This window comes from Ranitomeya variabilis, chromosome 3 (assembly GCF_051348905.1).
Source record: "Ranitomeya variabilis isolate aRanVar5 chromosome 3, aRanVar5.hap1, whole genome shotgun sequence".
In the NCBI taxonomy this organism is placed as follows: domain Eukaryota; kingdom Metazoa; phylum Chordata; class Amphibia; order Anura; family Dendrobatidae; genus Ranitomeya; species Ranitomeya variabilis.
Window position 1 is genome coordinate 482,654,014 of NC_135234.1, and position 23,598 is coordinate 482,677,611.

The 23,598-nt window shown below is 42.9% G+C and overlaps 1 protein-coding gene across 2 annotated transcripts in view; it reads left to right on the plus strand.

Annotated features, from left to right (window-relative positions):
• The window catches only part of LOC143816406 (toll-like receptor 8), an 89,610-nt gene extending 70,226 nt beyond the window's left edge, over positions 1-19,384 (plus strand). The window contains exons 2-4 of one of the 2 annotated variants that reach the window (XM_077296716.1): positions 10,668-10,904; positions 11,538-11,690; positions 15,566-19,384. In XM_077296716.1, the coding sequence (XP_077152831.1) occupies positions 11,682-11,690; positions 15,566-18,703 (3,147 nt within the window). In that variant the 5' untranslated portion in view covers positions 10,668-10,904; positions 11,538-11,681 and the 3' untranslated portion in view covers positions 18,704-19,384. The remainder of the gene's footprint in view (positions 1-10,667; positions 10,905-11,537; positions 11,691-15,565) is intronic. The other variant, XM_077296717.1, reaches the window with a different exon arrangement.
• Positions 19,385-23,598: the final 4,214 nt, after the last annotated feature.

The window sequence follows — 23,598 nt, forward strand, 5'->3', positions numbered from 1 at the left end:
ACCCCCACCCCCAGCTTTGTAGGTTCATGTCTCAAAAGCAGGCAAAACTGTATTCGGGTGGTGTGTATGGGTGTAATATTGGATTACAAGTCTGCAAAACAGTTAAACCCTTTCTAACTGCCAGGAAGTACACTTTACCTGACAAAGTACAAAACTTGTGAAAGGTGAGTTGCAGCGCCCCAGAGTCCTGGTCGTTGCAGTACTGTGGCTCCGCCACTATGGGGAGCCATGGTGCGTCCGATGGCACTGAAGGAGTTCATCTGATCAGGTATCACAGACACCAATACATTTCACAGCCGGGCCTCCGGGGGGAGCTAAGGGTTCTATTCATTAGGCCACTCCCCACCATAGTGGGTAAACTGGGGGTCAGGCAGGAAGTTAGATCAGAGAAAGCTGACTGGATTGAACGAAGCAACACCTTGTGGCAGAGGGTGTTGTGGAGGAAGAGACAGTAGGGTCTCTGCCAGGGGTGGGATCCTGGCAGAGGCTTGGCATTGGAAAGAACGTAACGGGTCCGCGCCAGCTCCGGGAAGCAGCGGGATTCAAGAAAGGACTAGAAGCGAGATAGATTGTGCTGAGTGAGAAACGAGATCAAGCAATAGGAGAATTCCAGTAGGGGTCGTGCTGTAAGACCGAAGCAACACCCTACTGAGGCGCACTACCGGTGGCCGGAACGCCGAGGGAGTATTATAACATTCAGCTTCAAGCAATACTCTAAACAGCGGCAGGACAGTCAGTTTAAGGCGGGCTGTCTAACACATATCACCTATGAAGTCTTGGGAGGCAATTGCGGGAGAGGGGCGTCTCTAGGGTCCCGGAAGAACTCCAGGCCTACCCGACAAACGGGTGCCGTTCTAACCGTAACATCAGGGAGGGACGGACGATTAGAAGAACATCATTTAATCGAGTTGTGAGGGAACTTAAGAAACAGACACAACAGTTGTGGGGTACTTTCCGTAAGCACAGCAGGGGAGGACTACAACACATAGCGCTAAGAAGGAAGGCACCGATTTCCACCTGTGAAGAGAACTCTGGAAGTGCCATTGGACCGGCCGGACTTGCGCAGCCTGGTGAACCGTATTTTGGACTGAGGACTCAGAGATCTCCAGTAAAGAGGTAAAGAGACTGCAATCTGGTGTCCTCGTTATTTACCGCGACCTGCACCCCACAACTGCACCGTTACAACACCACTTATTGCACCGGACGTCCCCCACTGACAGACAGGGCCACGGACCGGGTCTAGCCACCGTGACAACCCCAGGACTGAGACCTAGAGGCCCGGCTCCGGGTACCCCTCGGCCCTGCGGCGGTGTGGGGGCGCTCCAAATCTTGGCGTCACGAACAGGATCTACTTAAGCCTGAAGAATCAGGTCATGTGTGCCTAGAGACTGTGATTTGTTGTGCTTGAACTGTACTTTATTGCAAAGACTGTGTGCTACCATTGACCAAGAGAAGTTCCCGCCAAAAGCCGCCGCCATTGCTACTTCGGAGAAGAAGGAGGGCGTGCTATGGGAGGAGACTACCAGAATGGCGCGAGAAATGGGTACCGCCCCCTGCGCTTCTGGCTGCAAGGAGATGACCTGCCCCAAAGCAGAGGACAACCCCCTGATTTGCAACGGCGGGAAGCGGGTGATGGAGAAGCCCGACCACGGAGAAATGGCGGAGTCAGATGCATGCATTGCCACCGATCAACAGATCATGATGAAGAACAGCGAGTGCCGGAACGGGGGAGGAGCAGTCCCGGCTTACCCTCGTTCACTAGAGGTGGACCCGTGTCCTCTACAGCCGGCAGATCCGAAGCCTTTGGAACAGATAGCGGAGCCGAGTCACCCAATCCTGGCCTCGGAGTCAGCGGAGGAGGAACCACAGCGAGCGGAGCCGCGTCCGAGGACCGCATTGGAGGAGCCGCGGTCCGAGCAGCAGCTGACTCCAGTGTCCTTGTCGGCGGAACGGATCGACACCGGTGGAATCACATCAGGCGCAGGTATGGAAAGCGCCCCTACTCCCCCGGTCGATTCTGCTCCCCCAACCGATCCAGTTCCTCCGATCGATCCCGCTCCTGTGACCGCTCCTCACCCTAGCAATGATCGTTCCTTCTTGGTGGAGCGGGTGATCCTCACCTCTAACGCGATGGGGAAGCTAGTGCCCCCACTACCAACCAAGATGGGAGAACCCCTAGATGTGGGCCTAGACGGGGTGATCCTTCGGTGGGACACCCCCTGGACCGGGCCGGATGGGACCCGGGAAGAGGGCCTCACCCTTGCGGTACTTACCTGGGAACAGTATAAGCAATGTTTGATTCAACACTGGAAAGATCGAGACGAGACCGAATCGCCTGATACACAACGTAAGAAGTCTGGTCCCGGTAGGAAAGACGTGGTAAAGCGGGGAACCGTGCTGGCCTACCACCCGAAGAGGGGATGGGGTTCCATACAAGAACCGGGGCTACCAACTGATGTTTTTGTTACTAGCTATAACGTGAAGACCCCCTGCTGCAGCCGAAATGGTGATCCGTTACAGAGGGGAGATCAGGTGACCTACACCCGCCATCGGGGTGCACAAGGATGGTGTGCCCGGAACGTTCGACGGTGTGGGCCTGAAAGAGCGCCCCCTGTTGCTCCGATCATGAATGATCCCGATTTGCCAGATCTTATTCCTATCACCACCGTACGCCTCGTAGCGGCTCCAGAACTTGCAAGCAGGATTAGCCTTCAAATTCAGGCACCGGCTGATCTGAGGGCGCCTGAGAGACCAACTACCAGCTCAGGAGCTGCCTCCACCGGGGGGGAGACCGCCCCAGACTTGGAAGAATAAACCTCGGAAACCTGAAGATGTAAATAGTTACTGTTCCTGATTGTTTGTTACTAAACCCGTCCAGGGTTAACAATTTATGGATCCCTTAGTTGACCCGGGATCCTTATTGTTTGTTTTTCTACAGTTTTGCACGAGTTTTACAAACTGAGAAATCATGAACAGTGCATGATCCAAACTTTCTTGTAAATAGTTTGCACCTTATTAAAGGCGCTTCCTACTGGTTTTATTTAAAGACTCTTTGCGAAGATACCATTCTGGAACCTTTGCTGAACAAAGACTGGTAGGCTGAGAAGACGAGCTACCTCAGAAAGACTTGATCCTCTTTTAAAGGGGATGTCCAACAGCGTACTTACGAGAGATACTGTTTTAAGAACAGTAATGCTATGGTAATGTTGGAATGAGAAAAGTTGTATGTGTTTTAACTAGTTAAATGTAAAGAAATGCTGATGATGATGCTCTGGAAGAAATGTAACTGTTTTGCATATAGGAAAGTTATGTGTGTTCAATTTGTTTAAAATGTGAAACCTAGATAATGTTCTTTGAAAAAGAAAGATGCAGAAAGCCCGTAGGGGCAGATTTAGAGTTCTGCTTAAGTGAAAGTAAGAAAGTAATAATGAAGGTGAGGATAGAAGGTAAACCCTGAGTCCCCATAGAAAGTTAATAATGTGTTACTAAGGACAGAAAGTGAACCCGTAGGGGTTAGTGAGTGAGTCCTAATAGGAGCCAAGTAGAGCCAGCTCCATGTTCTCTAATTGAAAGGAATGTTATGTCTATACCATGTATAGTAGAGAAAGGCAGTAGGCCCTGGCTGAACGGGGCGGTCCTGTAAAAGAAAGGAGAGGCAGTAGGTCTGGTGCCATAGGGACAGGCGGTCCTGCAGGTTCAAAGTAGGAGAATGAAAAGTTAACTTGCCCTGTAATGTGATTATGGGAAGGCCTTTAGCGAGCTAAGAGTGTATGTTCCTTGAAGGCAATGTTAAATTATTGTTCATTAAATTGCACTTGGTAGAATACCCGGTTGGGTAATGAGAGTTAATTGTAGCCTGTTGCTATGATATTTAATTATGTTTGTAACGTTAAAGTGTCCTCACCTCCCATAAAGGGAAGCCTGTTCAAGTATACTTATTGTTTTGCACTCAACAAAAATTGTATGTCTTTTTGCTAACCTGTATTGTTGTTTTCTTCCCAGTCCCGGAGTACTGTGTTTAACCAGGGGGGAGTGCAGCGCCCCAGAGTCCTGGTCGTTGCAGTACTGTGGCTCCGCCACTATGGGGAGCCATGGTGCGTCCGATGGCACTGAAGGAGTTCATCTGATCAGGTATCACAGACACCAATACATTTCACAGCCGGGCCTCCGGGGGGAGCTAAGGGTTCTATTCATTAGGCCACTCCCCACCATAGTGGGTAAACTGGGGGTCAGGCAGGAAGTTAGATCAGAGAAAGCTGACTGGATTGAACGAAGCAACACCTTGTGGCAGAGGGTGTTGTGGAGGAAGAGACAGTAGGGTCTCTGCCAGGGGTGGGATCCTGGCAGAGGCTTGGCATTGGAAAGAACGTAACGGGTCCGCGCCAGCTCCGGGAAGCGGCGGGATTCAAGAAAGGACTAGAAGCGAGATAGATTGTGCTGAGTGAGAAACGAGATCAAGCAATAGGAGAATTCCAGTAGGGGTCGTGCTGTAAGACCGAAGCAACACCCTACTGAGGCGCACTACCGGTGGCCGGAACGCCGAGGGAGTATTATAACATTCAGCTTCAAGCAATACTCTAAACAGCGGCAGGACAGTCAGTTTAAGGCGGGCTGTCTAACACATATCACCTATGAAGTCTTGGGAGGCAATTGCGGGAGAGGGGCGTCTCTAGGGTCCCGGAAGAACTCCAGGCCTACCCGACAAACGGGTGCCGTTCTAACCGTAACATCAGGGAGGGACGGACGATTAGAAGAACATCATTTAATCGAGTTGTGAGGGAACTTAAGAAACAGACACAACAGTTGTGGGGTACTTTCCGTAAGCACAGCAGGGGAGGACTACAACACATAGCGCTAAGAAGGAAGGCACCGATTTCCACCTGTGAAGAGAACTCTGGAAGTGCCATTGGACCGGCCGGACTTGCGCAGCCTGGTGAACCGTATTCTGGACTGAGGACTCAGAGATCTCCAGTAAAGAGGTAAAGAGACTGCAATCTGGTGTCCTCGTTATTTACCGCGACCTGCACCCCACAACTGCACCGTTACAATACCACTTATTGCACCGGACGTCCCCCACTGACAGACAGGGCCACGGACCGGGTCTAGCCACCGTGACAACCCCAGGACTGAGACCTAGAGGCCCGGCTCCGGGTACCCCTCGGCCCTGCGGCGGTGTGGGGGCGCTCCAGAGTTTTTTTAAATCTACTCATTTGTAGTTGGTGTTGTGTGGAGGCTATTGCTGCTGTGGTAGGATGCCTCTGGGGTGGTGTGACCCAGAGCCATAGGTGCTTTGCCACATAGCATGATTTCTTTTCGGCACCAGGTCGCTCCCCCTGCTCGTGCGCTGATATTCTGGCAGAAGTTGTCATACTGTGCCATATTTTGTAGGCTAGGAACCCACAAAGAGGTTCACCATAATGTGGTAGTGGACTTTATTCAGACTGTTCAGAATGGTAAACTAAGAATCTCATGTTCAGCTTTTTAAATTTTTGCCTGGTGGCATTAGATCAATGTATGATATTTGCATGTGTGGTCCATGTCTTTTTCTACAGCTACGATAAAGTAATTTTCTTCAGTTAGAAAATTAGGACTGAGTGACTTAACGGGAATCTGTCACCTCATTTTTCATATATAAGCTTCGCCCACCGCCATCAGGGGCTTATCTACAGCATTCTATAATGCTGTAGATAAGCCCCCGATGTAACCTGAAAGATAAGAAAAACAAGTTAGATTATACTCACCTGGGGGGCGGTATTCCCTGAGACCCCCGGAGCAACGCGATGTGATCGCGTTGCTCCGAGCGTCTCTTACCTCCTATCCCTGCAGGCCCCAGATCCAAAATGGCCACGGGGCTGCATCCGGGTCCTGCAGGGACTACTTCCGGGTCCAGTGCAGGCGCTGGTAAGCCTGCAGCGCTGTAAGTCAGATCGCTGATCTGACAGAGTGCTGTGCAAACTGTCAGATCAGCGATCTGTGATGTCCCCCCCTGGGACAAAGTGAAAAAGTAAAAAAAAAAATTACACGTGTTAAAAAAAAATCCCTAAATAAAGAAAAAAAATATATATATTATTCCCATAAATACATTTCTTTATCTAAAAAAACCCCAAACAATAAAAGTACACATATTTAGTATCACTGCTTCCGTAATGACCCAACCTATAAAACTGTCCCACTAGTTAACCCCTTCAGTGAACACCGTAAGAAAACAAAAAAAAAAAAACGAGGCAAAAAACAACGCTTTATTATCATACCGCCAAACAAAAAGTGGAATAACACGCGAACAAAAAGACGGATATAAATAAGCATGGTACTGCTGAAAACGTAATCTTGTCCCGCAAAAAACAAGCTGCCATACAGCATCATAAGCAAAAAAATAAAAAAGTTATAGTCCTCAGAATAAAGCGATGCCAAAATAATTATTTTTTCTATAAAATAGCTTTTATCGTATAATAGCTCCAAAACATAAAAAAAATATAAATCAGATATCGCTGTAATCATACTGACCCGAAGAATAAAACTGCTTTATCAATTTTACCAAACGTGGAACGGTATAAACGCCTCCCCCAAAAGAAATTCATGAATAGCTGGTTTTTGGTCATTCTGCCTCACAAAAATCAGAATAAAAAGCGATCAAAAACTGTCACATGTCCGAAAATGTTACCAATAAAAACGTCAACTCATCCCGCAAAAAACAAGACCTGACATGACTCTGTGGACCAAAATAAGGAAAAATTATAGGTCTCAAAATGTGGAGACGCAAAAACTTTTTTGCTACAAAAAGCGTCTTTTAGTGTGTGACAGCTGCCAATCATAGGGTTAGGGCTGGGGTTAGGGTTTGGGCTAGGGTTGGAGCTAAAGTTAGGGTTAGGGTTGGGGCTAAAGTTAGGGTTGGGGCTAAAGTTAGGGTTAGGGTTTGGATTACATTTACTGTTGGGATTAGGGTTGGGATTAGAGTTAGGGGTGTGTCAGGGTTAGGGGTGTGAATAGGGTTAGGGGTGTGTTTGGATTAGGGTTTCAGGTAGAACTGGGGAGTTTCCACTGTTCAGGCACATCAGGGGCTCTCCAAACGCGACATGGCGTCCGATCTCAATTCCAGCCAATTGTGCGTTGAAAAAGTAAAACAGTGCTCCTTCCCTTCCGAGCTCTCCCGTGCGCACAAACAGGGGTTTACCCCAACATATGGGATATCAGCGTACTCGGGAAAAATTGGACAACAACTTTTGGGGTCCAAGTTCTCTTGTTATCCTTGGGAAAATAAAAATTTGAGGGGCTAAAAATCATTTTTGTGGAAAAAAAAAGATTTTTTATTTTCACGGCTCTGCGTTGTAAACTGTAGTGAAACACTTGGGGGTTCAAAGTTCTCACAACACATCTACATAAGTTCCTTGGGAGGTCTAGTTTCCAAAATGGGGTCACTTGTGGGAGGTTTCTACTGTTTGGGTACATCAGGGGCTCTGCAAATGCAACGTGACACCTGCAGACCAATCCATCTAAGTCTGCATTCCAAATGGCGCTCCTTCCCTTCCGAGCTCTGCCATGTGCTCAAACAGTGGTCCCCCCCCACATTTTGGATATCAGTGTACTTAGGACAAATTTTACAACAACTATTGGGGTCCAATTTATCCTGTTACCCTTGTGAAAATACAAAACTAGGGGCTAAAAATCATTTTTGTGAAAAAAAAATATATATATTTTCACGGCTCTGCGTTATAAACTGTAGTGAAACACTTGGGGGTTCAAAGCTCTCAAAACACATCTAGATAAGTTCCTTAGGGGGTCTACTTTCCAAAATGGTGTCACTTGTGGGGGGTTTTAATGTTTAGGCACATCAGGGGCTCTCCAAACGCGACATGGTGTCCCATCTCAATTCCAGTCAATTTTGCATTGAAAAGTCAAACGGCGCTCCTTCCCTTCCGAGCTCTGCCATGCGCCCAGTCGTTTACCCCCACATATGGGGTATCAGCATACTCAGAACAAATGGCCCAACAACTTTTGGGGTCCAATTTCTTCTCTTACCCTTGGGAAAATAAAAAATTGGGGGTGAAAAGATCATTTTTGTGAAAAAATATTATTTTTTATTTTTACGGCTCTGCATTATAAACTTCTGTGAAGCACTTGTTGGGTCAAAGTGCTCACCACACCTCTAGATAAGTTCCTTAAGGGGTCTACTTTCCAAAATGGTGTCACTTGTGGGGGGTTTCAATGTTTAGGCACATCAGGGGCTCTCCAAACGCAACATGGCGTCCCATCTTAATTCCAGTCAATTTTGCATTGAAAAGTCAAATGGCGCTCCTTCCCTTCCGAGCTCTGCTATGCACCCAAACAGTTGTTTACCCCCACATATGGGGTATCAGCGTACTCAGGACAAATTGCACAACAACTATTGTGGTCTAATTTCTTCTATTACCCTTGGGAAAATAAAAAATTGGGGGCGAAAAGATCATTTTTGTGAAAAATATGATTTTTTATTTTTACGGCTCTGCATTATAAACTTCTGTGAAGCACTTGTTGGGTCAAAGTGCTCAGCCCACATCTAGATAAGTTCCTTAAGGGGTCTACTTTCCAAAATGGTGTCACTTGTGGGGGGTTTCAATGTTTAGGCACATCAGGGGCTCTCCAAACGCAACATGGCATACCATCTTAATTCCAGTCAATTTTGCATTGAAAAGTAAAATGGCGCTCCTTCCCTTCCGAGCTCTGCTATGCACCCAAACAGTGGTGTACCCCCACATATGGGGTATCAGCGTACTCAGGACAAATTGCTCAACAACTTTTGTGGTCTAATTTCTTCTCTTACCCTTGGGAAAATAAATGGAGCTGAAATAAATTTTGTGTGAAAAAAAGTTAAATGTTCATTTTTATTTAAACATTCCAAAAATTCCTGTGAAACACCTGAAGGGTTAATAAACTTCTTAAATGTGGTTTTGAGCACCTTGAGGGGTGCAGTTTTTAGAATGGTGTAACACTTGGTTATTTTCTATCATATAGATCCCTTAAAATGACTTCAAATGAGATGTGGTACCTAAAAAAAAAAGGTGTTGTAAAAATGAGAAATTTCTGGTCAACTTTTAACCCTTATAACTCCCTAACAAAAAAAATTTTGGTTCCAGAATTGTGCTGATGTAAAGTAGACATGTGGTAAATGTTACCTATTAAGTATTTTGCATGACATATCTCTGTGATTTAAGGGCATAAAAATTCAAAGTTGGAAAATTGCAAAATTTTCAAAATTTTTGCCAAATTTTCATTTTTTTCACAAATAAACGCAAGTTATATCGAAGAAATTTTACCACTGTCATGAAGTAAAATATGTCATGAGAAAACATTGTCAGAATCGCTAAGATATGTTGAAGCGTTCCAGAGTTATAACCTCATAAAGGGACAGTGGTCAGAATTGTAAAAATTGGCCCGGTCATTAACGTGCAAACCACCCTCGGGGCTTAAGGGGTTAATCAACTCCTATTCACATAGATTCTGAAGGTACAGCACTAGAATTCCATTACTGTTATTTAGGGACTGAGACTACTAGGTCCTTTTTCTAAGTTCTTTAACCCTTGAATTATTACACTACATTTTAAATTAGGCCTTACTATCCATACCTGTAATAAAGAGCTGTGCTCCCAGACCTTCTCTCCCTAGGCTGTAAAATGGCCCCTGCTTTCCCCGACTACATATTTTCTAGAGCCATTGACCATCCCACCTGATTGTCTGTGCTAGACCATAGATGTGATGGCTGAAAGGCAATATGGGGAGCCCACATGGCTGCTTCTGAGGTCACTTGATCCTTCAATCTTCAACAATGTGTGAAATGGTCCAGGGCCTTTTTTTTCCATCAGTGTGAATAGAATAACACATTTTTTAATAAGCTGGGGACTGCAAGTTTCAAGTAATTTGATTCTAAGTCAATTTGCAAAATATTTATTCAGTCATCTCTAACTAAGACTCTAAAGTCTTAAATATACGATTAGTTTTTGCAAAGATATTTTTAAAGTAACAACACACATGACGGTTATCGCTTTTACAAATGTGCTATCAAAACTGAATCAAAATATATCAATATTTATCTCAAAACTTTGTATTATTTGTAAATCACCATTAATCATGATTGGATTTTGAGTCTGCAATAATGTGTCCGACTATCCTAAAGATGTGCTTGTTATAAATGACAATTGATGGCACTATACGACTCGACTACAAATAAACAACTTGTTTGCTGATCGGCAGTCAGTAATTGCCTGTCTACATAGGCAGGCCATGCTTTAGATATGTACTGAATGATATGCAATAAATTGTTCAGTGTGCATAGGTTATCGGCAGCGCAAGTCCTGTTTACACAGGACAATGAGCAGCCAAGAACACAAGATCATTTTACCCGGTGAACAAGAATTTTGCTTGTTCGTCTTGAAATCAGCAATGTGCTTAGACTACATGGATATTATAAAATAATGCTTCTTAGGAACGCTCAATTCATGATAATCCTGCAGTGCAAGTGGACCTTAAGTCTCATCTTCACTTTTGTAAAGTGTTTTAGGGGTCCTGAGACATTTGGGTAATAAGATTACTCATAAAAATCTTATTGTAATTTATCTAATTAATATGATTAATGAAGGCTTTAGTAATAATAATAATAATAATAATAATAATAATAATATTTATTTGTTCCCCAGCTTCTAAGGCAGATTATTCCTGATTAAATCAACAATGCCACTGCTATAAAGTCTTGCTAGATGTGACAATACAGCTCATATTACTTCTAATGGAAGACTAAAGCCATTGTGATCATTCACTGAGGACTAACTTCTTACGCTGAATTCTAAAGCACAAGCACTGGACACAGGAGCTTTATCACCTTTCTTTGGACTTTTTTCTATGTACAGTGAAGGATTTGAGTGACATATTTCATTGTAAGTATTTTTTGTCTTTTTGAACTATAAAATAATTCACATTCCAATCATCACCAATAGTCCTCCATCCTAATATTGTGCAAGTCGCCCTTGTTTCTCCAAAACAGCTTTAATTTATTGATACATAGAAGACTTCCTCAACATCACTAAAGGTGTTCTCTGGTATCTAGCATTAACGCTTAGCATCACATCGTTTAATTCCTGGAATTTATAAGGTGGGACATTCGTGGATCAGAACATCCCACAGATGCTGTTAGATTAAAATCTGGGACTTGATTTTGAGCTGTGTGGAAGTTCTATAACTCCACATAAAAGCATATGGAACCACTCTACAAGCATGAAAACATAAAATGGTGCAGTAGTTAGCAGGGATGAGCAGATAAGGTAAAATTTGAGTTTGCCAGATGCAGCAGATTTTCCTAGGAAATGTAATTTGTATCAAAGTTATTCTTTGTGATTTGAATGTTCCTTATTATGCTCTGGGTTTACTGAAGACTCCAGAGCATAATAAACATATTATGTAAAAAAAGAATTAAAGTTCTCATACTCATCCTAACGTTCAACTTTCCCATCCCACCACTTCTCACTGCCATCCATCTCAACATCATCGCATCTTCTTATCACTTCCGTCAGCACTGAAATGCCAGGCTACTGGGCCAGAACTTCCAGCTTTGATGTGGCCAAGGACAATTCATGACGTTGTGACCTTGCGCGCACATGTACAGATCCAGGATTTGAGCGCTGGCAGCAACAGCGAGTAGATGCGAAGAGGAGTAGATGGGGACGGTGAGTAGCATAAGGGCTAAGGAGCTAAGAAGTAAGGTGATTATAAGTAATTTTTATTTTTAAACTTTTGATGACGCTTTACAGTTCAGCAAAATTGTGTACAGCTGGCTGTGACTATGCTGAATATGAGTAGAAACAAATTACAATAAAATCTGGATTTTGGCAAATGTGGATTTTTATACAATTTGAATAGGATTCAATCTCACTACAATAATTTCTCTCATCTCTCGTGCTTAGTGCTAAGAAACATATGATCCGTTTAGGCGTGCTGATTTCGACCTGTTATCGAACTCCTCGACAGTATCATGTCACTGGCAGCACATATTCTATTTACAGAGGTTACTGTGCTGCTGATAATACTGAGTTATAGGCCTACATAAAGCGTTTTGTACCGTGTAATTGCCGACATGTGTAAACAAACCGATGAGTGCTCATTTGCTGATTGTTGGCTCATTTGAATGCATTTTTTGTAAATTATAAGAATTATTATGGGTGGGTTTACACTAACCGATGTTGACTGTCCATCAGCTACATGTTTGTCAACTGGCAAAAGCAAATCTAGACAGGCTGACATCACTTTCCATACACACAGAATGATTGACAATCATTCTGTGTGCATACAGGTCCTTCTCAAAAAATTAGCATATAGTGTAAAATTTCATTATTTACCATAATGTAATGATTACCATTAAACTTTCATATATTATAAATTCATTATCCACCAACTGAAATTTGTCAGGTCTTTTATTGTTTTAATACTGATGATATTGGCATACAACTCCTGATAACCCAAAAAACCTGTCTCAATAAATTAGCATATTTCACCCGTCCAATCAAATAAAAGTGTTTTTTAATAACAAACAAAAAAACCATCAAATAATAATGTTCAGTTATGCACTCAATACTTGGTCGGGAATCCTTTGGCATAAATGACTGCTTCAATGCGGCGTGGCATGGAGGTAATCAGCCTGTGACACTGCTGAGATGTTATGGAGGCCCAGGATGCTTCAATAGCGGCCTTAAGCTCATCCAGAGTGTTGGGTCTTGCGTCTCTCAACTTTCTCTTCACAATATCCCACAGATTCTCTATGGGGTTCAGGTCAGGAGAGTTGGCAGGCCAATTGAGCACAGTAATACCATGGTCAGTAAACCATTTACCAGTGGTTTTGGCACTGTGAGCAGGTGCCAGGTCGTGCTGAAAAATGAAATCTTCATCTCCATAAAGCATTTCAGCCGATTGAAGCATGAAGTGCTCCAAAATCTCCTGATAGCTAGCTGCATTGACCCTGCCCTTGATGAAACACAGTGGACCAACACCAGCAGCTGACATGGCACCCCACACCATCACTGACTGTGGGTACTTGACACTGGACTTCAGGCATTTTGGCATTTCCTTCTCCCCAGTCTTCCTCCAGACTCTGGCACCTTGATTTCCGAATGACATGCAAAATTTGCTTTCATCAGAAAAAAGTACTTGGGACCACTTAGCAACAGTCCAGTGCTGCTTCTCTGTAGCCCAGGTCAGGCGCTTCTGCCGCTGTTTATGGTTCAAAAGTGGCTTTACCTGGGGAATGCGGCACCTGTAGCCCATTTCCTGCACACGCCTGTGCATGGTGGCTCTGGATGTTTCCACACCAGACTCAGTCCACTGCTTCCTCAGGTTCCCCAAGGTCTGGAATCGGTCCTTCTCCACAATCTTCCTCAGGGTCCGGTCACCTCTTCTCGTTGTACAGCGTTTTCTGCCACATTGTTTCCTTCCAACAGACTTACCATTGAGGTGCCTTGATACAGCACTCTGGGAACAGCCTATTTGTTGAGAAATTTCTTTCTGGGTCTTACCCTCTTGCTTGAGGGTGTCAATGATGGCCTTCTTGACATCTGTCAGGTCGCTAGTCTTACCCATGATGGGGGTTTTGAGTAATGAACCAGGCAGGGAGTTTTTAAAAGCCTCAGGTATCTTTAGCATGTGTTTAGAGTTAATTAGTTGATTGTTGTGGATTCTGTTTGTGGGCTCCCTCTGGTGGTTACTGCTGGTACTGGGTGACTTTGGTGGGTTGCGGCCTTTGGTTTCCACCTGTCCATCAGAGGCTGGGTGTTTCCTATTTTACCTGGCCTTTCTGTCATTCCCTTGCCGGCTATCAATGTATTCAGATGTGCTCTGTTTGGTTCCTGCCTACCTGCTCCCAGATCTTTCAGGATAAGCTAAGTGCTGATTTTCAGTTGTTGGTTTTTTTGTCCAGCTTGCTTATTATGTCTCTATGCTAGCTGGTAGCTCTAGTGGACTGAGGTTCTCCCCATGTGCCATGAGTTGGCACATGGGTTCTTGTAATCTCAGGATGGTTTTTTTATTAGGGTTTTTTGCTGACCGCTCAGACCCCTTTTGTATCGTTCTGCTTTCTAGTTTACAGCGGGCCTCAATTTGCTGAACCTATATATATCATCTCTATGTGTGTGCCTTCCTCTCATTTCACCGTCAATACATGTGGGGGGAAACTATACCTTTTGGGGTTCATTCCTCTGGAGGCAAGTGAGGTCTTTATTTTCTCTGCAGTACTAGTTAGCTCTTAGGCTGGTGCGTGACGTCTAGAACCAACGTAGGCACGCTCCCTGGCTATCTCTAGTTGCGTTTGTCAGGCGTAGGGCAGCGGTCAGCCCAGGTTCCATCACCCTAGAGCTCGTCCGATATTTTGTATTACTTTGCTTGTCCCTTGCTATCCCTAGCCATTGGGATTCATGACAGTTGATTCAGAAGATTAGGGTAATAGGTCGTTTAGAGAACCTTTTCTTGATATGCTAATTTATTGAGACAGGTTTTTTGGGTTATCAGGAGTTGTATGCCAAAATCATCAGTATTAAAACAATAAAAGACCTGACAAATTTCAGTTGGTGGATAATGAATCTATAATATATGAAAGTTTAATTGTAATCATTACATTATGGTAAATAATGAAATTTTACACTATATGCTACTTTTTTGAGAAGGACCTGTATACTTCCATTGTTATCCTCCATGTGTCCTGTTAATACCAGACAATATACTGCCAAGATCCATATTTTTAAGCAAACTAAGGGTATGTGTCCACGTTCAGGATTGCATCAGGATTTGGTCAGGATTTTTCATCAGTATTTGTAAGCCAAAACCAGGAGTGGAACAATTAGAGGAAAAGTATAATAGAAACATATGCACCACTTCTGCATTTATCACCCACTCCTGGTTTTGGCTTACAAATACTGATGTAAAATACTGACCAAATCCTGATGCAATCCTGAACGTGGACACATACTCTTAAAATCACTTCTGACAAACAAGCATTTTGCTCGTTACTCAGATGATGGCAGCCTGTTTTCATAGGGACGGTCATTCATAGTAATCATCCTATCTGAATGGATTATAAGATGTACTAATCTTTTTTTAATCTTTTTTTTTTATATAGCGCTAACATATTCCGCAGCGCTTTACAGTTTGCACACATTATCATCGCTGTCCCTGATGGGGCTCACAATCTAAATTCCATATCAGTATGTCTTTGGAATGTTGGAGGAAACCGGAGTACCCGGAGGAAACCCATGCAAACACGGGGAGAACATACAAACTCCTTGCAGATGTTGTCCTTGGTGGGATTTGAACCCAGGACTCCAGCGCTGCAAGGCTGCAGTGCTAACCACTGAACCACCATGCTGCCCAAAGTGCTATAACTAGCAAATAGAAATAGAGATCATGGTTATAGATTTTGCATTGGGATGTAGGTGGTAAAAAATAATCTTGCTCATCTATTTTCATATGTTTGATTTATCTGTTTTAAGTAATCTAAACATTGTATGTTTAACTATTTTTACTACCTTAGTCTAACATATATTAATGTTGTTTTTTTCAGGATAAAATGTTAAGCCATCTGTCAAATGTATACTTCATATTGGGGATAATATCTTTTTTCCTTGGATTCTCCAGTGCAACCGTAACCAACAAGACCATTCCATGTTCCATTACAGAACAGAATAAGAGTGTTGTCTTTGACTGCAGTGCACGTAGTCTGAAAACAGTGCCATCACCTAGTGACTATGCATCATCTTCTGTTGAACTTTTATTAAAACAAAACCTAATCCAAATCATAGATAAATCATCTTTTCAACAATGGCAGAATCTTACAATAATAGACATGAGCTTCAATCACTATCCAAAGTCAAGACTTGACAATCCAAATGTCTGCAAAAGAGGCCTTGAAATAAGGGAGGGAACATTTTCCAACCTGACAAAACTGGAACAGTTAATCATAGACCATAATTACTTATGTGAAATTCCTCCTGGATTGCCAGACAGTACAAGAATGTTGAGTTTTCAGTATAATAGCATTTTTTCAGTCAACAGGACAAATTTCTCTACCATTAGGCATCTGAGAAAACTATTTTTGGGACATAACTGCTATTATGGTAATAAGTGTACTGCTGCATTGGAGATTAAAAACGGAACATTTTTGGACCTGACAGAACTGACTGTGCTTAATCTATCATTTAACAATTTAACCAGTGTGCCCCTAGATTTGCCTTCATCGCTGAAGCAACTTTACTTAAGCAATAATAGGATAAAAGTAATTAACAAAGATGACTTTAAAAATCTAGTTAACTTGGAAATTCTTTTTCTGAGTGGGAACTGCCCACGATGTTATAATGCTCCTTATCCATGTGAACCATGCCCCGGAAAATCTTCTATTGAAATACATGTGCTTGCTTTTCAATATCTTGCAAACCTTAGCATGCTTCATTTAGGTAGCACATCTCTGAGCTCCATCCCAAAAACATGGTTTCAGAACACAACCAAGTTGAAAGTCTTAGACCTTGCATTAAATTACTTAGTGACTGAAATTTCAACAGGACAATTCTTTCATTATTTACCTTCTTTAGAAATACTTGATTTATCCTTTAATTACAACTTCAGATCTTATCCAAATAATATTAACATTTCTGAGAACTTTTCAAAATTAGTATCTCTTAGAGAATTGTATATAAGAGGTTATGTATTTAAAGATATTACTGCTAAGAACATTGCCCCACTCACACAGCTAAAAAACTTGATTATCCTAGACTTTGGAGTGAATTTCATTAGAAATGTTTATTTTAAAGTATTTAACAAGCTCTCCAATCTGTCAATCATTTATTTATCTGAGAATCGAATATCTCCATTTTCTGAAACCAGTAACAGAAGCAATGCCCAGAAGAAATGTTCAAATAGTCTGTCAAAACCAATACAGTCACATTTGTCACTGAATTTAGGATATGAAACCAGAATTTTACCAGAATTTCTTACTCCATTATATAAACTTGTTAAACCCCAGTGTAGTGAATATGGTAAAGCATTAGATTTAAGCTTAAACAGCATTTTCTTCATTGACCCAGAAGAATTTACTTCATTTAAAGATATTGCTTGTTTAAATTTGTCTTCCAATGGAATTGGCCAGGATTTAAATGGAACAGAATTTATTTATTTTCCAAACCTAGCATATTTAGATTTGTCATACAATAAGCTAGATTTTGCTTCCTACAATGCTTTTACAGAATTAAAACAGTTGGAAGTCTTGGATGTGAGTTACAACAGGCACTATTTTATTGTAGAAGGTGTAACTCATCATCTGCATTTCATTGAAAATCTTCACAAGCTTACCATTCTAAACTTAAGCTGGAATGAGATCTCTACTTTGACTGAGGGCGAAATTAAAAGCAATTCTTTGAAAGAATTGAGGTTTGCAGGAAATCGCTTGGATGTCTTATGGAGACAGGGAGATTTACGCTACTTGGATATTTTTAAGCAGTTTACCAATCTATCATTGCTTGACATTTCTTACAACAGACTTCGTGTAATGCCTAATGACGCCCTTCTTAGCCTACCTGCAAACCTTTCAGAGCTGTATTTACACCATAATGGCTTAGAGTTTTTTGGTTGGAGGAATTTGAGATATTTTAATAACCTGAAGCTTCTTGACCTAAGTTATAATAAGCTAACAATGATAATGGCACACTTAAACAATTACACAAATTCCTTACAAACGCTTATAATCAATCACAACTCAATCCAAACTCTAGCAGAAGGCTTTCTTGTCAAAGCGATAAGTCTTACTCATCTCGATTTAGGTTTCAATCTTATTCAGTCCATTAATAAATCAATATTTTTGTCAGGAAATGATAATTTTCTGAAGGTTTTAAATCTGAAAGGCAACCCGTTTGATTGTACCTGTGAAATCATTGACCTTGTGCAGTGGATCATTAAAAATAATGTCACCATCCCACGGTTGGCCACTGATGTTACTTGTGCAACACCTAATAACTGGAAGAAAAGGGGAATAGTATATTTTGACATGCATACCTGTAATCTGGACTTGATCGAAATGCTACTCTTTATAATGTCCTCACTTTTAATTATTCCAATAACTGCATTACCAATTATGAAACATTTGTTTTATTGGGATGTGTGGCATATATTTCACTTGTGCAAGGCAAGGCTCAAACTTTCCAAAATCTGCTCTCCAGAAAACGTGTATGATGCTTTCATCACATATGATGAGACAGATTCAGCTGTTACAGACTGGGTTTATAATGAATTATGTGAAGAGATCGAGGAGAAGGGGAGCAAGAACATACTTCTCTGCCTAGAAGAAAGAGACTGGGAGCCAGGGAAGGCCGTCATTGACAACATTGCTCAAAGTATTAACCAAAGTAAAAAGACAATGTTTGTTCTCACAAAAAAATATGTAAGAAGTGGAAAGTTTCGGACAGCTTTTTATTTGGCCATGCAAAAACTGATGGATGAGAATATGGATGTAATTATCATTGTGCTTTTACAGCCTGTTCTACAAAACTCTCAGTACCTGAGACTCAGAAAGAAAATCTGTAAGAGTTCCATCTTGGAATGGCCCAAAAATCCTAAAGCAAAACCTTTATTTTGGCAAAAAATGAAAAACGTATTATTGACAGAAAACTATACCAGATACAATAATATGTATACTGATTATATTGCTATGTAAGCGTTAAATATCAATAAAATGTGCTATGTTGGAGGATGAAAAGTCCTGGCCATATGAAATATCAGCTGATATTGGAGGAGACAGACCTGGATTGAACAGCTGATAGACAAAAAGGGTTATTTTTAATGAAAGAATGCTCTTAATGAAACCCAACCTACTGATTTCCTTTTAAAATACTAATTTAATAAGACACTATTAATATTTTTGTCTGTTTGCTGTTAAGCCTGATAATATTGGATGTTTTTTTTTTTTTTTTTTTATAATTACATCATTGTAAGTGTTGTTCTTCTTGTTTGACATGCTTTTACTATTATAACCTTCCTCAAATAGCAGAACTTATATATATATAAGCATTGCATGTCAGGTTAAGATTCATGTTCAACCGCTGGTCAAATAAAAACTCCCGTGTGGAAGCAGCAACACTAACATACCTCCTTATTGCCTTACATCTTCTACTTTTTTTTATATACTGTAATCTGTAAGTGTATGTAGACATAGCTCTTTCCCAAAATATCCTGTTTAAATGATTTCTTTACTTGTTTGCTATAAAACATTATTTCTTTGTTTTTTTTTAGAAATGTATAACCTGATAATGTTTTATAATGGACATCTCTATGGAAAATTATGGGACAATATTAATAAATAAACTACTAGTGGTCATATTACAGTGACTGAAAAGTTTATATGAACTGTTCTTTCTGTAAATTTTCATTACTGGGCTGTAGACCACACTGGTTATCGGGCAACTGGTACTGTCTGCAGGCTTTTTCAACCCCCCCTCAAAAATGTATCCAGATCCGCATCCTTGTAATAATAATAATAATAATAATAATTTTTATTTATATAGCGCCAACATAAACATAACAGTGACATAAACATGACAGTTTAACAGTTTCAAACACAACAGTCATAGGTAACAACGTTAACAATACAGTAATAAAGCAAAATAAGACAACATAAGACGACCCTGCTCGTGAGAGCTTACAATCTACAATGAGGTGGGGGAGATACAAAGTACAGGTGTGTATTTACAATGATGTATTTACAATGATGGTCCAGCCATCTTCAGGGGGTGGTGGGTAGATGGAGATAGTGAATGGGCTACACACACAAACATAAAATTACTTTGATTAGTTAATGTGGTAGGCAGCTCTGAACAAATGTGTTTTGAGCGAGCGCCTAAAACTATGCAAGTTGTGGATGGTCCTAATATCTTGGGGTAGAGCATTCCAGAGGATTGACGCAGCACGGGAGAAGTCTTGGAGTTGGGAGTGGGAGGTACGGATTAGTGCAGAGGTTAGTCGAAAGTCGTTTGCAGAGCGCAGTGGTCGGCTAGGCCGATAGACAGAAATGAGGGAGGAGATGTAAGGGGGTGCCGCACTGTGGAGAGCTTTGTGGGTGAGAACAATTATTTTGAATTGTATCCTGTAATGAATGGGCAGCCAGTGTAACGACTGGTGAAGAGCGGACACATCCGAGTAACGATTAGCCAGATGGACGACCCTAGCTGCCGCATTAAGGATAGACTGGAGAGGGGAAAGTCGAGTAACAGGGAGGCCAATTAGTAGAGCGTTACAGTAGTCCAGGCGGGAGTGGATTAGGGTGACAGTGAGAGTTTTTGTTGTCTCCATGGTGAGAAAAGGGCGGATTCTGGAGATGTTCTTTAGGTGTAAGCGGCACGAGCGGGCAAGAGATTGTATGTGGGAGGTGAAGGAGAGATCGAAGTCAAACATAACACCCAGACAGCGCACCTGCTGCCGGGGTGTTATTATGGTGCCACCCACGGAGAGGGAAATGTCAGATTTAGGGAGGTTAGTAGAAGGCGGGAGCAGAAGAAGTTCAGTTTTGGAGAGGTTGAGTTTCAGATAGAGAGCGGACATGATGTTGGAGACTGCAGACAGACAGTCAGTGGCGTTCTGTAGTACAGCGGGGGTAAGGTCAGGGGATGACGTGTATAGTTGTGTGTCATCAGCGTAAAGATGGTACTGAAAGCCAAATCTGCTGATGGTCTGTCCAAATGGGGCTGTGTAGAGGGAGAAGAGAAGGGGGCCAAGGACTGAGCCCTGAGGTACCCCAACAGTGAGAGGAAGAGGAGATGAAGTGGAGCCAGAGAACAGAACACTGAAGGAGCATTCAGAAAGGTAGGAGGAGAACCAGGAGAGAGCAGTATCCTTAATGCCTAGTGACTGGAGCCTAGAGAGTAGGAGAGGGTGGTCAACATTGTCGAAAGCTGCAGAGAGGTCGAGGAGAATGAGCAGAGAGTGGTCACCATTACATTTAGCTGTCAGAAGGTCATTGGTCACCTTGATGAGTGCAGTTTCTGTCGAATGTAGGGGGCGGAAACCGGACTGTGAAGGGTCTAGGAGGGAATGAGTGGAGAGGTAATGGGTAAGGCGGGAGTAGATCAGGCGCTCCAGGAGTTTTGAGATGAAGGGGAGATTGGAGACCGGTCTGTAGTTGTTTGTGCATGATGGGTCAAGGGTGGGGTTTTTTTAGTAATGGAGTAATGATAGAGTGTTTGAAGGAGGAGGGGAAAATGCCAGAGGAGAGGGAGAGATTAAAAATTGTAGTTAGGCGAGTTGTGACGACTGGAGAGAGAGACTGGAGGAGGTGTGAGGGAATGGGGTCAGTGGTGCATGTAGTCGGATGAGAAGAGGAGAGGAGCTGGGAGACTTCTTCTTCTGTGATGGGATCGAATGTAGAGAGTGAGCCAGGGGAGATGCAGGGAGGAATGGGAGTCATTGCACTTGGTGTCTGGGAGTGGATTTCCTGATGGATATTGTCTATTTTCTCTATAAAGTGGGAAGCCAGGTCATCAGCACAAATGTCTGTGATAGTGTCTTGTGCTTTTGGCCTGAGGAGGGAGTGAAAGGTGTTAAAAAGTTTCTTGGGGTTGTTGGATAGTGAGGAGATCAGGGTGGTATAGTAGGTCTGTTTGGCGAGGTGAAGGGCAGAGTTATAGGTTCTTAACATAAATTTGAAGTGTGTGAAGTCTTCTGGTGTGCGAGTTTTCCTCCATAAGCGTTCAGCACTCCTAGAGAAATCGGGTTTGCGATGTGAGCCAGGGCTGTTTTACTCTGTGTTTGGAGGTTCTGAGGGTGAAGGGAGCTACTTGGTCTAGGGTGCTTCTAAGAGTGTCATTGAAGTGATGTACAGCCAGATCAGGACATGAAAAAGAAGAGATTGGGGACAACGATGAGTGTAGGGAGTCTGAAAGTGTATGAGGGTTAATGGCTTGTAGATTTCTGAATGTGTGATAGGTAGGAGTGTGCTGGGGTGGGCGAGGAATTGTGAGAGTGAAGGAGAGAATGTTGTGGTCAGAGAGGGGAGTTATCTAGGTAGGAGATTGAACAGAGCCAGACAAAGACCAGGTCCAGGGTGTTACCGTCTTTGTGTGTTTCAGAGGTTGAGAGCTGTGAGAGGCCTAGAGAAGTGGTTAATGATAGAAGCTGGGATGCAGATGTGGAAGTGGGGCTGTTAATGGGAATGTTGAAGTCTCCCAGGATAAGGGTTGGTAGTTCTGAGGACATGAAGTGCGGCAGCCAGGCTGAGAAGTGGTCCAGGAAGTGGGTGGGTGAGCCTGGGGGCCGGTATATGACCGCTACTCTGAGGGAGAGGGGATGGAAGAGCCTGATGGTGTGGACCTCAAAAGAAGGGAATGAGAGTGATGGAACTGGGGGTATAACCTGGAACATGCATTGTGGGGACAAGAGTATGCCGACTCCACCACCAGGTCTGTTTGTGGGTCTTGGGAAATGGGAGAATTGAAGGCCACCATGGGAAATGGCAGCAGGGGAAACAGTGTCAGAGTCCTGGATCCAGGTTTCAGTGAGGGCCAACAGATTCAGAGAGTTGTTCACAAAGTAGTTGTGCAGGAAAGGAAGCTTGTTACATACAGACCGTGGATTCCAAAGGGCACAATTGAAAGGGAGAGATGAGGGAGTGTGTTGTGGATTCTGTTTTTGGGCTCCCTCTGGTGGTTACGGCTGGTACTGGGTGACTTTGGTGGGTTGCGGTCTCTGCTTTCCACCTGTCCATCAGAGGCTGGGTGTTTCCTATTTAACCTGGCTTTTCTGTCATTCCCTTGCCGGCTATCAATGTACTCAGATGTGCTCAGTTTGGTTCCTGACTACCTGCTCCCAGATCTCTCAGGATAAGCTAAGTTCTGTTTTTTAGTTGTTTGGTTTTTTGTCCAGCTTGCTAATTATGACTCTATGCTAGCTGGTAGCTCTAGTGGGCTGAGGTTCTCCCCATGTGCCATGAGTTGGCACATGGGTTCTTGTAATCTCAGGATGGTTTTTGATTAGGGTTTTTTGCTGACCGCTCAGACCCCTTTTGTATCATTCTGCTTTCTAGTTATAGCGGGCCTCATTTTGCTAAATCTGTTTTCATCTCTATGTGCGTGCCTTCCTCTCATTTCACCGTCAATACATGTGGGGGGCAACTATACCTTTTGGGGTTCATTCCTCTGGAGGCAAGCTAGGTCTTTATTTCCTCTGCAGTGCTAGTTAGCTCTTAGGCTGGCGCGTGGCGTCTAGAATCAACGTAGGCACGCTCCCTGGCTATTTCTAGTTGTGTTTGTCAAGAGTAGGGCAGCGGTCAGCCCAGGTTCCATCACCCTAGAGCTCGTCCGTTATTTATGTTATTTTGCTTGTCCAGTGCGATCCCCAGCCATTGGGATCCATGACAGTATAGCCGGCCTACAAAGTGTTAATTGTTTGGGCTGAAGCAGGAGAAAAAGAAGTGTTTAAGGGAAAATTTTTTATTTTTTTTTTTCCCCTCAGAGTTTTGCTGCCTAGCCCTTAATTGCTGTCTAGCTGCTTCTTACCTCCTCTTAACCCTTGAATGGCTCTGACCTTAGCTGTTTAACATGGATGTCCAGAGTTTGGCTTCCA